Source organism: Dendropsophus ebraccatus, chromosome 8, assembly GCF_027789765.1.
Source record: "Dendropsophus ebraccatus isolate aDenEbr1 chromosome 8, aDenEbr1.pat, whole genome shotgun sequence".
NCBI lineage: Eukaryota > Metazoa > Chordata > Amphibia > Anura > Hylidae > Dendropsophus > Dendropsophus ebraccatus.
Genome location: NC_091461.1, coordinates 18,039,180 through 18,056,239, shown reverse-complemented (window position 1 = coordinate 18,056,239; position 17,060 = coordinate 18,039,180). Strand labels below are relative to the sequence as shown.

The 17,060-nt window shown below is 42.2% G+C and overlaps 2 protein-coding genes across 2 annotated transcripts; both read left to right on the top strand.

Annotated features, from left to right (window-relative positions):
- The first annotated feature begins 2,584 nt into the window (after positions 1-2,584).
- On the top strand, positions 2,585-3,598 carry LOC138799984 (olfactory receptor 9G19-like). Its single transcript, XM_069981791.1, has one exon. The coding sequence runs from the start codon at positions 2,585-2,587 to the stop codon at positions 3,596-3,598; it is 1,014 nt and encodes a 337-aa protein (XP_069837892.1).
- A 5,059-nt stretch (positions 3,599-8,657) lies between these two features.
- LOC138799983 (olfactory receptor 9G19-like) lies at positions 8,658-9,659 on the top strand. Its single transcript, XM_069981790.1, has one exon. The coding sequence runs from the start codon at positions 8,658-8,660 to the stop codon at positions 9,657-9,659; it is 1,002 nt and encodes a 333-aa protein (XP_069837891.1).
- The last annotated feature ends 7,401 nt before the right edge of the window (positions 9,660-17,060 follow it).

Below are 17,060 nucleotides of genomic sequence, written 5' to 3'. Positions count from 1 at the left end.
CTGGGTAACACTGCCATACCAGACCTGACCAATACCGCCATACTGTGACTGGATGACACCACTATACCAGGCCTGACCAATACCGCCATACTGTGACTGGAGAACACCGCCATACCAGACCTGACCAATATCGACACACTGTGACTGAATAACACTGCCATACCAGACCTGACCAATACCGCCATACTGTGACTGGATAATACCGCCATACCAGACCTGACCAATACCGCCATACTGTGACTGAATAACACTGCCATACCAGACCTGACCGATACCGCCATACTCTGACTGGGTAACACTGCCATACCAGACCTGACCAATACCGCCATACTGTGACTGGATGACACCACTATACCAGGCCTGACCAATACCGCCATACTGTGACTGGAGAACACCGCCATACCAGACCTGACCAATATCGACACACTGTGACTGAATAACACTGCCATACCAGACCTGACCGATACCGCCATACTCTGACTGGGTAACACTGCCATACCAGACCTGACCAATACCGCCATACTGTGACTGGATAACACTGCTATACCAGACCTGACCAATACTGCCATACCCTACCTCGAAAAGACACCAGATTTTCTGGCAAGTCTGAATGGAAGGGTACTGCCCCTCTGCAAGGTTCTACCCTAGGCACCAGACCATGGGTGCCTAATGGTAAATACGACCCTGCAGGTATACAGGACACTACAGTTATACAGGACCCCAAAACTATACACTACAGGTGCATGGGACATTCACCAACTATATACTACAGGTATACAGGACCCCAAACTTTACACTACAGGTATACAGGACCCCAAAACTATACACTACAACTATATACTTCAGGTATACAGGACCTCCACCAACTATATACTACAGGTATACAGGACCCCAAACTATACACTACAGGTATACAGGAACTCCACCAACTATATACTACAGGTGTATAGGACCCCAAACTATACACTACAGGTATACAGGACCCCCAAAACTATACACTTAAGGTATGCAGGACCTCCACCAACAAGATAAAATAATATCTTTAGATTGGCCTCCTGGGCACCTTAGAACAAATCTAATTAACACACTGACACTTTATACCCGGGCAGCGGCAAGTACATTTTCTAGTGTATATATATATGTATATATATACACACACACACACAGCCCTTGCTCCATGATTATGGTATGTTTAAAGTTTATTATTTTTACACTTTGAGGCAAGGGCTGCATGAACATCGCTAACTATATATATATATATATATATATATATATATATATATATATATATATATATATACACATACACATATATACACACAGCCCTTGCTGATTATCGAGCCATGTAATAGGCTCAGTAGGTGAGCCCTGATCTAGCAGAGTGGCACTTGCTTGTCTGGAATATGGTACTGTGTAATACAGTCCTTAGCCTAGACACAATGGGAATGCCCCAGAATTATCCCATTGGCTCACGCTGGCTGATAAATGCTATATTCTTAGTATAGTCTCAGTATAGACCAAGTATTAGTTGGCTTACACTGTTCCAGAATGTTGGTGAACAGTTATGCATCTTAAGCCATGCCCCCTTCACAGAAACCACACCCCTTTACTAAGGACACGTCCCTTTTTCAGACCCTAAAGTGCCTAAAAAGTACCTAAAACTCGTAATAAATTTATCACGAGTCATGCAAGACTTTATACGAATTTTGTTGCATTCGCAATATTATATCTCGGCCAAACAATGCTGTAATCCTAATAACATTAGCAGAATTGCTGTTTTTGCTGTATCCCTTCATTAAAAAAAAAAAAACATTTATATTTTCTCTAAAATGCTGAAGTTAAGAAACAACTCATCCTGTAACAAACAAGCCCTCATGTACTGTAAGTATATTGGTGGAAAACTCCAATTACTCAACTGCAACTTATGCTCCAAACGGCTGATATTTTTTTATGTTCTGGGAGCACAGATGGATATATGAATGGTATCATGTGTCTCCTTGACCTAATGGCTATCTAACAGACTAGTTCAGTGTTTGGCTTTATCTGGCAGATCCTAAAAAGAATCTATGGAGCAGCAAAATGATGTGTGACCCATCATTTACTGGGGTCCAGTGCATGCTCAGCCGTCAAGGGTGCCCTAATAATGTATGCTATTTCAAAAATAATGGAGGTTATTCGCACAATGACTGCCATTATTATGAAAGACGGCTGTCATCTTTACATTGTGTGAGCCTAACTATACAGTGTTTCGATATTATTATAGAACAGGAAAATAATATACTTTGTGGACCTGTTCCCTAAAGTAATAAAATTGGATATTTTCTCCTTCTCATTATATGTAATTATATCTTGATAATTGTTTATTTATAAAATTATATTTTGTTGAACAGATCCTCATAATTGTCATTCCCGGGAGCTTTCACACCACAACCTCAAATCTCTTTGGAGAATTCTCATTAGATACATATTATATAAATACACGGTGGATATCTTCTTTTTCTATAAGGCCTCCATGCATCTTCAGGAGTCTTGATCTCTGCAAAAGACTTGACTTTCATTCATCATTTCATCTTATTAGACAAAAATGGAGGCGACAAACTTGACCATCAATGGTTTTGTCCTCCTTGGCTTCTATGAGTTTCCGAGCTTCCAGTTGGGTTTATTCCTCATATTTCTCATCCTCTATGTAGGAACATTGGTTGGAAATTCAGTACCCACTGCTCTGTTTTGCTTTGATCCCCGTTTTCACAGTCCCATGTATATTCTTCTATGTAACTTGTCTGTAATTGACATGTCCTTCTCCACAATGGTTCTGCCTAAGTTATTGGACATCCTTCTAACCGGGAACCACGTCATCTCCTACAATGGTTGTTTCACTCAGTATTTCTTTTATGTGGTACTTATTGTACTGGTATTCTTCATCCTAGCGGCCATGGCCTATGATCGCTATGTAGCCATATGTCATCCTTTACGTTATTCTTATTTCATAAGTCTACAGGTCTGTTTCTGGATGTCTTTGACATTTTGGAGTTTAGGAGTCCTTAATGGAATTCTTTATGTCATTCTAGTTTCATCTTGCATATTTTGTGGATCTCATGAAGTAGATCATCTCTTCTGTGATTTTAAGCCTCTTATAAAGCTTTCTTGTAGTGACACACATACTATAGAAACAATAACACTTGTACTTGCCACCATTATTGGCGTTGTCCCTTCAATCATGACCTTGGTGTCCTACATGTATATTATCTCAACAATCTTGAAGATTCCCTCTAAGGAAGGAAGACAGAAAACCTTCTCCACCTGCTCCTCACATCTCACAGTCATCCTCCTGTTTTATGGGACAATGTTTGGCATGTACTTGAGGCCAAAGTCCAGCTATTCCATGGACCAGGACAAGGTGTTTGCTGTCTTGAATACTGGAGTCATTCCAATGGCCAACCCTCTCATATATAGCTTGAAAAACCAAGAGGTGAAGAAAGCTCTGTGCCGAATGATGAGAAAGTATATATTAAGAAAAGACTATATGAAAAAGAAATATGGCCGAATCATAGTAGGACAAACAACCAAACCCGTGCTTAGCCCACATTTAATCCATTAGCAGTTACAGTAATAGACCATCCATTATAGATCTCTAAATTTATGAGTTTTGTGTAACCCAATTTCTGTTCATGAAAATACCCAAATACCTTCTTAGGCTATGTTCACAATACATAGGTTTTGTAATAATCACAGCCGTTGTTGCCGATTTGCAACAACGGCTGTGATTACTACAGAACTTACGTAGTGCTGCCCTCTGGAATCCTGGCCGGAGTGTATACACATAGTATACAATCCAGCCAGGATGGCTAAAGGCGCTGCAAAAAAACAGACATTTCAGTTTTCTGCAGCCACTATTCACTGAATAGCAGCCGCAGAAAACCTGTCAGTGCACACAATGGAGCATGCGGCTCCAGCCGCATGCTCTATTGAGTGCAGCGGCGAATTGAGATGCGGGCAGAAAGGGATGCATCCGCATCCCAATTCATCAGAAGTGAACATGATCCGGCCAGTTCTGCAGTACCGGCCGGGATAATCTTCTATGACACTGGCGGTTCCGTGACCCGGCCCATGGAACGGCCAGTGTCTTATGCCATGTGAACATGGCCTTAAGGTGTCCCTACGATTTCAGTTTGCTTTTCAGAATGGGCTGTCATGTACATCAGATGTAGCATTATTTATCACCATTATATATTCTTTATATAGCATTTTAAACTAAAGGCTTTATTTTTAATTTCCCGCTGTCCCTATGTTTTATTGCTCTAAGTGGGTCATGTGATCACGAGCCTGACCCACAGAAAATGACAGTGCTTGTAGGAAGTGGGGTGAAATTACATGCCTATTTTCTCATAGATTGTAAACTCCTGCCAACAGGTCCACTACTCCTGTTTGACTTGTCGAATAGCTTGTTGCTACAGTATGTAATGTCTGATTTTGTCTGTATTTGTTTAGTGGTTCCCTAAGTTTTATACCACCCAGGTAAAGTAACTCTCTCAGGTGTCACACCAAGTAATGTCAGCTGTGATTTCCACTACAGCCACTAGGTGTCTCACCCCCCTGTGTACAGCTGCTGTGTATGTCTGAAGTGTAAGGTATGTTTATATGTTTATCCAATCACAGGTGCCTCCTCTCTTCACTTCTACCCTCTCTATTTTCAACACTTCCTGTGACACCACCCTATATAGGATAGGTGTTTCCTGGTTAGTTGGAGATCAGAAGTTAGTTCCTGTCAGAGGAGTCAGTTCTAGTTCTAGTGAGAGGCTAACAGCCAGAATGCAGTGCTGAGGTGGGGTAACCGGACACAAGGACAACCCTTGTCTATGCCGAGGATTCAGGACATTCCCCCTAAAGGAAAGGCAGAGGGACTGATCGCCAGTAAAGCAAAAGTGCACTAAGCTGCAGTACTTTAGTGACACTACGCTCGACTATGTGGGGAAAACATCACTAGTTAGCTCCACCCAGAGACAGAGACCTAGTACTCGTAATACCTCACAAGGCTCCGATATTGTGTAGGCAGAAGGCGGGCAGATACAAAGATATCTAAACTTCAGTAAGAGGATTCTTCGTTCAAGTATTATATTCCACCTACATCCTGACAGAGTACTGTCACTACTTAGACAAGGGCTCCTAACCGGCCCCTACATTACCCTCGCACACAAGCCTCTTTTTCTTACTAACTTCTACCCCAAGAGTCTACCTAAAGTATTGTACTATTTTAGCACTAAGCACCTGTCAGCAGTATTGTTGTTATAACCTGTATTGCACTGAAGTTCTTTTAAGTAAAGTTAAACCACTGGTTAAGTTGGAACTCTGTCATCAGTTATGGTGCACCTCACACCAATTCTACCAAGACATGAGGAACACTGTCTTATTGTTAAAGTGAATGTACCATCAGGTACATTCGCTTTAACATGACCCACGATTAGATTGGTGCCGATGCAGGGAAGCCAGTTCCCGTGTATGGTGCCGTTCTATCCGCGGATATCGGGCTGGGGCTTAGGCAGTGGAGGCGGGCCGGGCCGCCCAAGTGGGAGGAATCCCCCGCCCCTATATGATGCGCCTCCATTGATTCTAACGGAGCTGCATCATAGAGGGGTGGGGCATTCCTTCCACTGGAGGCGGCCCATCCCGCCTCCAATGCTTCAGCCGCACCCAGTGGGAGGAATCCCCCGGCTCTCTATGACGCACCTACATTGATTCTAACAGAGCCGTGTTATAGAGGGGCGGGGCACCAGCTTCCCTGCGGCGATCTATCCGTGGGTCATGTTAAAGCTAATGTACCTGATGGCACATGCGCTTTAAGTTTGAACTCTGTCATTAATTATGTTGCACCTTGCACCTGCACCCCACACCAGCTTACCCAGGTCTGCACCCGTGTGTCTAGGGTGGGTACCATCACTCCTGGCCACTGTGACAAGTTGCCCCCAAAACACCAGCGTCCACCAGCTGCACACAACACATACATCCAGCACCCCGAATCACGGCATTTGTACAGCCAGAAATGTAAAATGCTGCAGAATATGTTGACACTAAATAAATATTTCTTATGGCTAGAATTATATGTATACAGATGCCATTATATGGATGCCATTTAAGTCCCCAACGTAAAACTTCTTTTACAAACCGGAGAGAATCCCTCCGAGTACTCCTGGTAGAGTACCCAGCTTCTCTTACACTGCTCGAGTATTGAGCTTGCTGTACATTACACTGGGTTACGGGTAATGAGATATTGCTACTTTGGTGTCACTTCCTCATACAATAAAGAGACCTTTCACTGTAATTCTGTAGAGATCACTTCCCAACAGCCCCTACTTATCATCACCGACAGAACAGTAAGTCTAAGCTTAGTTTTAAAGCGAATAGACCACTGGTACATTGCTTTTTTGACTTTTACATGAATAAACTGGCGTCGCATCACAGGGGGGAGGGGCGATCGTCAAACTGGGGTCTGGTGGGCCGCCTTCAGTGCTTCTGCCTCGGCCAGTGTTTGATAATAGACTAGCACCATACACAGGAATTAGGACGCAGTTCAAAAAAGGACCATGGCACTGACATCCTTGCTCCAGCGCTGGTGTATTCATGTAAAAAAAAAAAAAAGCGATGTAATGGTGGTACATTCACTCTGAACCTAGTGGCCAAAAAGAAAACTCTATCAATGGAAACATTTTAAGTACAATGGCACAAAAACATTATTTTTATTATTTTGATTTTTAAAAAGTCTTATTCTAATTTGCAGAAATGTAACCTGTCATTTATGAGATATTATAACCCAGATCTACTATTACAAGTGCTTCACAATTTGGGCACAATTTTGGGCTAGATTTTTCCCAATGGCTCAGATTAACTTTTTAATTCTTGGCCAGTGTAAACTTATAGCCCTATTACTCGGAGTGATAATCTGCTGGATCAGAGCATTTCAGCTGATTATCACTTTATGTAACCAAGACAATGATCAGTCAATGAAAACGATCATCAGCTGACCATGTCATTTATTCCAGGCGGAAAATCATTGACCGTCATGGGCACATTGCTATGTGCAATAGCGATACGTGGTCGACGGCTGATGAATGTGTGTTAAAAAAAAAACTTTATACATACCTGTCCACACTCCCAGAGCTCTTGTTAGCGATGTCCGTGCAGCTCTTTCCTCAAAGTGTAAATTACACTGCTCAATAATAAAGTAAGCGAGTACCTATCTATCTGGAATATAGGGCTGTGTAATACAGCCCTTAGCCTAGACACAGAAGGAATGCTCCAGAATTATCCCAGGGGCTCAGGTTGGCTGATAAATGTTATATTCTTAGTATAGCCTCAGTGTAGACCAACTATAATTGGCTTACAATGTTCCAGAATTTTGCTGAAGAGTTTTTAATCTTAAGCCATGTCTGCGTCACAGAAACCACACCCCTTTACTAAGGACACGCCCTTTTCAGACCCTTCGGTAAAGTGCCTAAAAAGTATCTAAAACTTGTAATAAATTTATCACATCTAATGCAAGACTTTATACGAATTCACAATATTATGTCTTGGTCAAACAATGCTATAATCCTAAAACCATTAGCAGAATTTTTGCTTTATTTCTTCACTGCCAAAAAACCAAACAAACAACATTTATATTTCCTCTAAAATGCTGCAGTTAAGAAATAACTTGTCCTGTAACAAACAAGGTATATTGGTGGAAAACTTTAATTTGTCAGCTGCAATTCATGTTCCAAACGGCCGATATTTTTCTGTGTTCTGGAAGCACAGCTTCATATATGAATGGTACCATGCGTCTCCTTGACCTAATAGCTATCTAATAGACTAGCTCAGTCAGGTTTGGGGCCCGGTGTCCAGCATTTTACAGTACACAATGGCATAGACTGCTGTGAAATTTTCTCTGATATTTTTGATTAAACCTGCAATGGTGAAGTTTAAAAAAATAAAAAAGAGGCCAACATCAGGAACTTATGACTCACGGAGACAAAAGTTTTGGCTTGTTGCAAGCAAGATACTTCTTCCTCTAGATGTCTACCGTTGGGGTGGGAGGGAGGTGGCCTCCATATTCATAACATAGTTGACAGATCTTGCAAAAAAAGGCAGTTTGGACAAATGTTGTCTAACATACAGTATAGGGTCGCATTCACATGGTTACATCTAATGGCAGTGATTTAACAACCACCAATCTTCCACTACTTTCTTTTGTCAAGTTTGAGACTGAACTCCAGGACGAGTTACCGGGAGGTGGTAGGCTGCAGCCTTTGATACCAAAGTGCTGAGTAGTGTCGTATGACCCCATCAGGTGCGCGCGCACTGCGTATGTATTCTCACTTATTGCTTTTGTCTTCCACATATACATATACAGTGATTTGATATTATTATAGAACAGGAAAATAATATACTGTGTATGGCCCTGTTCCCTAAGCAAATTAAATTTGATATTTTCTCCTTCTTGCTATATGTAATTATATAAGGTATCTTGACAATTGTATATTTATAAAATTATATTTTGTTGAACAGATCGTAAAAATTGTTATTCCCGAGAGCTTGCACACCACAACCTCAGATCTCTTCAGTGAATTCTCATTGGATACATATTATATAAATACACGGGGATATCTTCTATTCTCTATAAGCCGTTCATGTATCTTCAGGAGTTTCAAAATAATGGTAGCAACAACTCAACTGACAATGACTTTGTCCTCCTTGGCTTCTATGAGTTTCCGAGCTTCCAGTTGGGTTTATTCCTCATATTTCTGGTCATCTATGTCACAACTTTGGCTGGAAATTCAGTAACCACTGCTCTGTTTTGCTTTGATCCTCATTTTCACAGTCCCATGTATATTCTTCTATGTAACATGTCTGTATTAGATATGTCCTTCACCACAATGGTTTTACCAAAGTTGTTGGACATCTGTCTAGCCGGGAACCATGTCATCTCCTACAATGGTTGTATCACTCAGGTATTCATATTTGTGGTGCTAATGGTCTCTGAATATTTCATCCTGTCGGCCATGGCCTACGATCGCTATGTGGCCATATGTCATCCTTTACGTTATTCTTATTTCATGAGTCTACAGGTCTGTTTCTGGATGTCATGGACATCTTGGTGTATAGGAGTCCTTGAGGGCATTCTTTATGTTATTCTAATATCATCTTGTACATTTTGTGGGTCCCGTGAAGTAGACCATCTCTTCTGTGATCTGAAGCCTCTGATTAAGCTTTCTTGTAGTGACACCCATACTATAGAGATGGTGATACTTGGACTTGGTACAATCATTGGTTTTGTTCCAGCAGTCATGACCTTGGTGTCCTACATGTATATTATCCTAACAATCATAAAGATTCCCTCTAAGGAAGGAAGACGGAAAACCTTCTCCACCTGCTCCTCACATCTCACAGTCATCCTCTTGTTTTATGGAACAGTACTTGGCATGTACATGAGACCAAAGTCCAGCTATTCCATGGACCAGGACAAGGTGTTTGCCATCTTGTATACTGGAGTCATCCCAATGCTCAACCCTCTGATATACAGCTTGAAAAATGAGGAGGTGAAGAAAGCTCTGTGCCGAATAATGAGAAAAGTATTTGTAACCAAAGACTCAATTAACTGTGTTATAAATAAAGGAAGGAATGACCAATAGTCAATGTCTTGTCTAGAAATTAATGCATTTGTACTTGTAGTTATGGACTATCCATGATCATTAAGTGGCTTATTAACCTATCTGAATGTGGCAATAGAACATATAGCCTGGGCACAGTGTTCACCATTTATGCAATCCTGTGATCGCTGGTATAATGCCCCTATTCCACAGGTCGTTTAGAGGAGCAAACGAGCGCTCTCGAGCGTTCCCCGCTCGCTGCCGTCGCTATTCAACGCGACTGCAGCGAGCGGGTGAGTGCGGGAGGGGGCGGCGGGGAGCTGCGGGGGGGGGCTGCCCGGGGGATCGCTGATCATCCGGGCAGCCCATAGGATATAGCAGCGTCTGATGCCGATGCTCCTATTCAACGGAGCGACGGCAGCAGATCGCTGCTATATCAGTCGCTTGTTGAAAAACAAGCGACTGCAACGATCAGCCGACATGAACGATGTCGGCTGATCGTTGCACTCTATTCCACCGGACGATTATCGTTCGGCCGAATACGAACGATAATCGTTCCGTGGAATAGGGCCTTAAGTGTTTTTGTAAAACACAGATGCCATAGACAAGCTTGCTGCTACAATAGCATGTCTCCTGTGCATTGGCTTCCTACTTCTAAAGCATTTTAGATATAGAGGAGTGTGCACATAGCTGGGCTCATGGTATAAAGGTCCTGTTTGTCCAATTGCAGCCAAAGCTGGAATTTGGATTTTATGACAACAGTTTTTTTACTCTGTGATTATCTTGTGTGGGTGCCCCTTGGTCCCATTATACCACTAATGATACATCTTAAGGCTATGTTCACACTGCGTATGTTTCCGGCCGTAGATCGTATGCTGCCGTACATGTGCGGCTGAAACTGCAGGCGTGGGAAAAATAGACTTTTTTTTTTTTTTTTTCACATTGGAGGTGGTTGTGCGTCATGAGGTAGGACGTGCTTGCTGGTCCTCCTCCTCCCCGCCTCTGCCCCTGTCCATCCCCCTACTTCTATGCTGCGGAGTCGGCAGCTCATAAATGAAGAAGCCCGCTGACTACTGGGAATGCCAGGACCCTGAGGCGTCCAGCGCTGGCGCCATCGGTAGAGTAGGGAACGGGAGGACTGGATTCCTGCGGTGCCACAAATCTTGCTAACCAGGCCCACAAGAGTGCCAGAGGAGAGCTGAGACGGATTGGCTGTTGGGTGGGGGAAGGGGGGAGAGACCTGGGGAGAGGAGAATTTGCTTTGCTTTTTTTGTCTGTTTTTTTTTTTTTTTTCTCTATTTACTTCCTGCTGCTTCAGATAATGAAATATGGCTAATACAAAGGTTTTAACATGGAACGTTAGAGGGCTGGGGGACAAATTAAAAAGACGTGCCATCCTGGATACAGTAAGTAGACATTTACCCGCGATAGTCTATTATCGAAACACATCTTACAGCAGACACATTTGATAGATTAAGAACAAGGTGGGCAGTACAAGCGTTTAGTGCGGGTAGTTCTTCTTACTCGTCCGGTATTACGGTATTGATACATAACCAAATAAATTTTGATATAATAGAGAAAAAAGTAGATAGTAGAGGATGCTATGTATTTCTACATGGTAAGCTGTTCCAGGATGAAGTAATATTCGCTTTTGTATATGTCCCCTCCCCCCCCTTTAAACTTGCGGTTTTGGAAAAATTGATTGAATTTGTAAAGGATAAGGGAGAAATTCCCCTTTATGTATGTGGTGATTTCAATGCAGTTATGGACCCGGTTTGGGATAGGAGGAGCAGCGGAGCCACGGTCTGCGCCCGGCCCTCCTCCCTGGCAAAATTTGCCCGGGAGGTGGGCTGCGCGGACGCCTGTCAAGAAGCAAACCCCCAGAAGTATCAGTATTCGTGTTTTAGCACACCGTATGCAGCTGCCTCTAGAATTGATATGGTGTTATGTAACAAGGAGGCGATTGGTAAGATTAATAAGATAAAATATGAAGCTAGGTCATTGTCAGATCATGCACCAATGGTATTAGAACTACAGATGGGGAAGCCAAGAGTAAATAAATCCTTCAGAATAAATCCACACTGGCTAACTATAATCGATCAAGATGGCACCATAATAGCAAATGAGATCCAGCAATTCTGGGCGATAAATAAGGGAACTGCCAGTTTGCATGTAGTATGGGATGCATTAAAAGCATTTATAAGGGGGATTGTATATAAAGAAATCTGTATTTGTAAAAAAAAGTTTAGGGAAAAAGAACAAAAGAAATAGTAAAGAATAAAAAAATAATATTCCATGATATGCATACTGACAGCGCCCTAGAGGAGCTAAAGAGAGCCCAGGATGAGTTGGCCGCATATCTAGCGTAAAAAGCTCAACAGAAATTTTTTGTCCAGGGACAAAGATTTTTCTGTGGGCCAGGGCGTCCTAATAAGATGTTAGCAGAAGTGGTAAAAGCGCAGGAGGAAAAGAGAGGGATCTATGTGATGAAAGATGTTAAGGGGAAGATAATTAGAGACCAGAAAGAGATAGAGGAGGTTTTTATATCTTTCTATGAGAAATTGTATTCATCAGAAAAACAAGGTAATGCATTAGATATACAACAATATTTAGATGAGGTCCAGATACCAATATTAAAAGATATGGGAATGGGTGATTTGGAGCAAAAGATAACTGGGGATGAGATCAAACAAGTTATAAGATGTTCCAAAAAAAGTTCAGCACCAGGCCCAGATGGCATCCCAATAGAGTTTTTTTGTAAATATATGGACCCCCTCCTGCCTATTTTAGTAGAACTTTATAATGAATCCTGCACTCTTGGCTACCTTCCCCAATCAATGGGGGAAGCCATTATAGTGGTGTTCCAAAAAAAGGGTAAAGACCCACTGACCCCAGATTCCTACCGACCAATTTCGCTACTAAACTTGCGAGACAGGATGGCGGAATTGGTTGGGTCAGGACCAAAACGGGTTTATTCCAGGACGCTCAACCTTCCTGAACATTGAGAGATTATATATGAACATACAGATAGAGGATCCAAGTCCCCGCTCCATCCTGTCTATAGATGCTATTAAGGCGTTTGACAGGGTGGAAGTAGGGATTTCTTTGGCAGCTTTTGGAACGGTATGGGCTGGGACCTATGTTTGTTAAGTGGATAAAGATGTTATATGGAACACCTATGGCGTGACTCTCAATAAAAGGAAACTTAACGAGGTCTTTTGTGTTGACAAGGGGTACCCGACAAGGGTGTCCCTTGTCACCATTGTTGTTCGCACTATATATAGAGTCTCTGGCCATTACAATAAATCAGGATCCATGATGGATCGGATGGGACTAATAAAAATGATTGCCCTACCCCAGCTTATGTATGTGTTACGAAATTCCCCAAATTGGATTCCCTATAAATGGTTTAAAAAGATTGAGTTATTATTTAATAGATTAATTTGGAAGGGAAAAAGAAATAGGATACGTTATAAATACTGGACAATGGCTCAGAAAGAAGGGGGACTACAGATGCCAGATATGGAAGTGTATTTTTTTTCTCTGCAATTAATGAATATATGCAGGAATAGATATAATGGAGAAAGGATTACAGATTATGAAAGATCAACAAGGTCAGGATACTGACTTGCTGTGCTTCTTAGGAGGCGAGAAATTCGCTTAAAAATTTTAAGAATAAATCGTCCTTCGCTCATCTGTGGTTTAAAACATGGGTAGCGGTTAAGAAAATAAGTAGGGTGCAAGGTAGTACTCATTTTACACCTTTATGGGGGAATGATAACTTGCCAGAGTTAGAAAAAATAATACACAAAGAATTTTGGAAACAAAGGGGTGTAAATACACTGTCACAGATAATGGAGAATGGAGGTATGCAAACGTTTAGACAGATTCAGACACAGTATAACGTATATGATAAACACTTAATTTATTATAAACAAGTAGAACACGCGACAAAAAACACACAGGATAAACGGTATTTGTGCATACAGACACATGTAGTGATGGATTTGTTAGTGAATACTAGTGGTGAAAAGAAAGGAGAAATAAGTAAGATAAGTAAAGCTATAATTAAGGTTAAAGGGGTTGTCCGGCGATAAAAAATTATTCACAGAATAACACACATTACAAAGTTATACAACTTTGTAATGTATGTTATATCTGTGAATGGCCCCCTTCCCCGTGTCCCACCACCCCCACCCGTGTACCCGGAAGTGTGGTGCATTATACTCACCGCATCTCGTGTCGTCCACGGTCTCCGATCGTCAGCAGTGACGTCTTCTTCGGGAGGCCGGCGGATCTTCCCGAGTGCCGGCCACCCTCTGCAGCGTCATCCGAAGCTCAGCCGCGATTGGCTGAGCATAACTGTGCTCAGCCAATCGCGGCTGAGCGGCTGATGACGCGGCCACGTCATCAGCTGCTCAGCCGCGATTGGCTGAGCACAGTTATGCTCAGCCAATCGCGGCTGAGCTTTGGATGACGCTGCAGAGGGCGGCCGGCACTCGGGAAGATCCGCTGGCCTCCCGAAGAAGACGTCACTGCTGAGGATCGGAGACCGTGGTCGGCACGTGACAGGTATGTATAGCGCACCACACTTCCGGGTACACGGGTGGGGGTGGTGGGACACGGGGAAGGGGGCCATTCACAGACATAACATACATTACAAAGTTGTATAACTTTGTAATGTGTGTTATTCTGTGAATAATTTTTTATCGCCGGACAACCCCTTTAAGATGGAGAATGCACTGAGGGGGATTAAACAGAAGTGGGAACACGAAATAGGTGATATTACAGAGGAGGAATGGTTTGATATTGTTGATAGCATTAAAAATGTGTCTATAAATCCTAACCATAAGCTTATACAACTTAAAATATTATACCATCTATATTACTCTCCATGCCTTCAGAAAATGGGACTACTGGGTAAAGCCATTTGCCCTAAATGTAATGTAGAAGGTGCCAATAACTTGCATTTACTTTGGAGTTGCCCCAGAATACAGGAATACTGGCAAGAGGTATTAGATCAAATAGAAAAAAATTTGGGTAATAAAATAACTAGGGATCCTAAAGTGGTCATACTGGGATTAAGAATAGGGATGGGTACTCATAATAAAATTACATTAAAACTGATAATGCTAGCTAAAGTAGTAATCGTAAAGCTATGGATGTCGAGGCAAGTCCCGCATATAAAAATATGGGAGAATTTGACAAGGAAAGTAAGTAAATATGAACAAATAAGTGTAATAGTCTAACAGGAGAAAGAAGATATAACAAATTATGGAGTAAATGGAATGATATCCAGGGATATAACTCGCAGAAATAGGGATCAAAAGATTGGCGCGGATGTTGGCGATCAGCCGATGATTATTGAAGTGGAGATATAATAGCTATTGGGTCCGGGATTATCGATGGATGCATGCAATTTCTCTCTTTCTCTCTCTCCGTCTCCCCAGGTGGGTGGGTGGGTCAGTGTTGGGAGGGGGGTGGGGGGGGGGGTGTTGGGGGGGGCAGTGGTTTATAAATGAATATGTTTATCAGAAAATATGGATTTAATAGACATATTTTGTAATGCTTATGCTGTAATATGGTTATATTTTATAATAAAAATATTGAAAAAAACAAAAAAAAAAACCTTTCTGAATGTGGCAATAGAACATATAGCCTGGGCACAGTGTTCACCATTTATGCAATCCTGTGATCGCTGGTATAAGTGTTTTTGTAAAACACAGATGCCATAGACAAGCTTGCTGCTACAATAGCATGTCTTCTGTGCATTGACTTCCTACTTCTAAAGCATTTTAGATATAGAGGAGTGTGCACATAGCTGGGCTCATGGTATAAAGGTCCTGTTTGTCCAATTGCAGCCAAAGTGAGTTTCAACATTTCCGTCCTCAAACAATGGTCTTGTTCATTTTTCACGGGGCCATATACGATCCGGTCGTAAGCTCATACGTAGTGTGCACTGTGCGGGCGTATATCGTATACTTCCAAGCGAACGCATCAACCTCAAAACTACGTGCGTACATTCGCGGTTCGCACTACGGACGGATTCATACGCAGTGTGAACATAGCCTTATAACTGTTTAGATGCTACAAATGCTACTAAACTGTTAAATAATTGTCATCAGAATTATCTCTAATGTCGGTCATTGTTGGTGGGTGTCATCTGCAGACAGCAGCCAACGCACACTGGGTATGCAGTGGACTCTGCTCCTGAGCCTGCGCCATACTCCCTTACCTGATACATTATGTAATGGTATGTCAAGGGTTGGGAAGGGGTGACACAAAATCAGTTTAAAGTTTAAAAGGTGAACTGCAAGTACTTTCCTCTGTCCCACCTTTGCCAGTTTATAACACTCAGCTTGTGCTCAGACCTGTCTCTATGAAACACTGGTATATGTTAGTAAATGAAGACACCAGACATATCAGAAATTACCCCTATACCTCCCTTGAAGATATTATTATAGTGCTTGAAAAAGCACTATATTGTAATCCGTATTCTTCTTCTTCCAATTCTTTTTCTAGCTTTTCTTCTGTGATTAATACAGCCTGAACAGCTTTGTGCACAGACTCTGTTCAAACTGCGTTTCGAAGCCCTCGGCAGTGACAGGTGTGCTAAGTAGTCTTGGTTTCAATCGGATTTGTTGTTTTTAAGAAATTTACGTTTAAAGACCCTTAATTTCCCCTATTAAATAATGGCCCATAGGAAATAATGGTCACACAGTACAGCATAAACAGCCAATCATAGCCCATATGCAAACAGCTGAAATATAGCAGCCAATAGAATTTCTAAGGTCTTGTCAGTCAATGCCTGACAACATCCACGCAGTCACATGTCCACTATTGGCCAATAGAAGATGTAGAAGATGGAAGGTACTTAACGATTTTGTCTCACTGACATCAGTAAGATTGTCATGGTAACCAAACAATGTTCTTTACGCTTATAAGGCGGTGAGTCAGTGAAGTAACAGAGGTCTGTCAGTGAGGTAGCAGAGATAATTCAGTGAGGTAGCAGAGGTCAGTCAGTGAGGTAGCAGTAGTCAGTCAGTGATGTAGCAGAGGTCAGTCAGTGATGTAGCAGAGCTGATACCCACATGATACAGCAGAGCTGAGTCAGTGATGTAGCAGAGCTGATACCTGCGTGATACAGCAGAGCTGGGTCAGTGATGTAGAAGAGCTGATACCCACGTGATACAGCAGAGCTGAGTGACTGATGTAGCAGAGCTTATACCCACATGATACAGCAGAGTCAATGACGTAGGAGAGCTGAAGGGAGCCTCGCCTCCCGAAACGTCCTTTCAACTGCATGATAACATGCTTCACCAGCCTTCGGCGATACAGCTGGAGAGGACTGATATGATGATCCACCAGTAAAGGATGTCGGGCAGAAGAGCACCTGGGTGATATGCTTTCTATGTTGATGTGAAAAATTGTTTGTTTGAGATA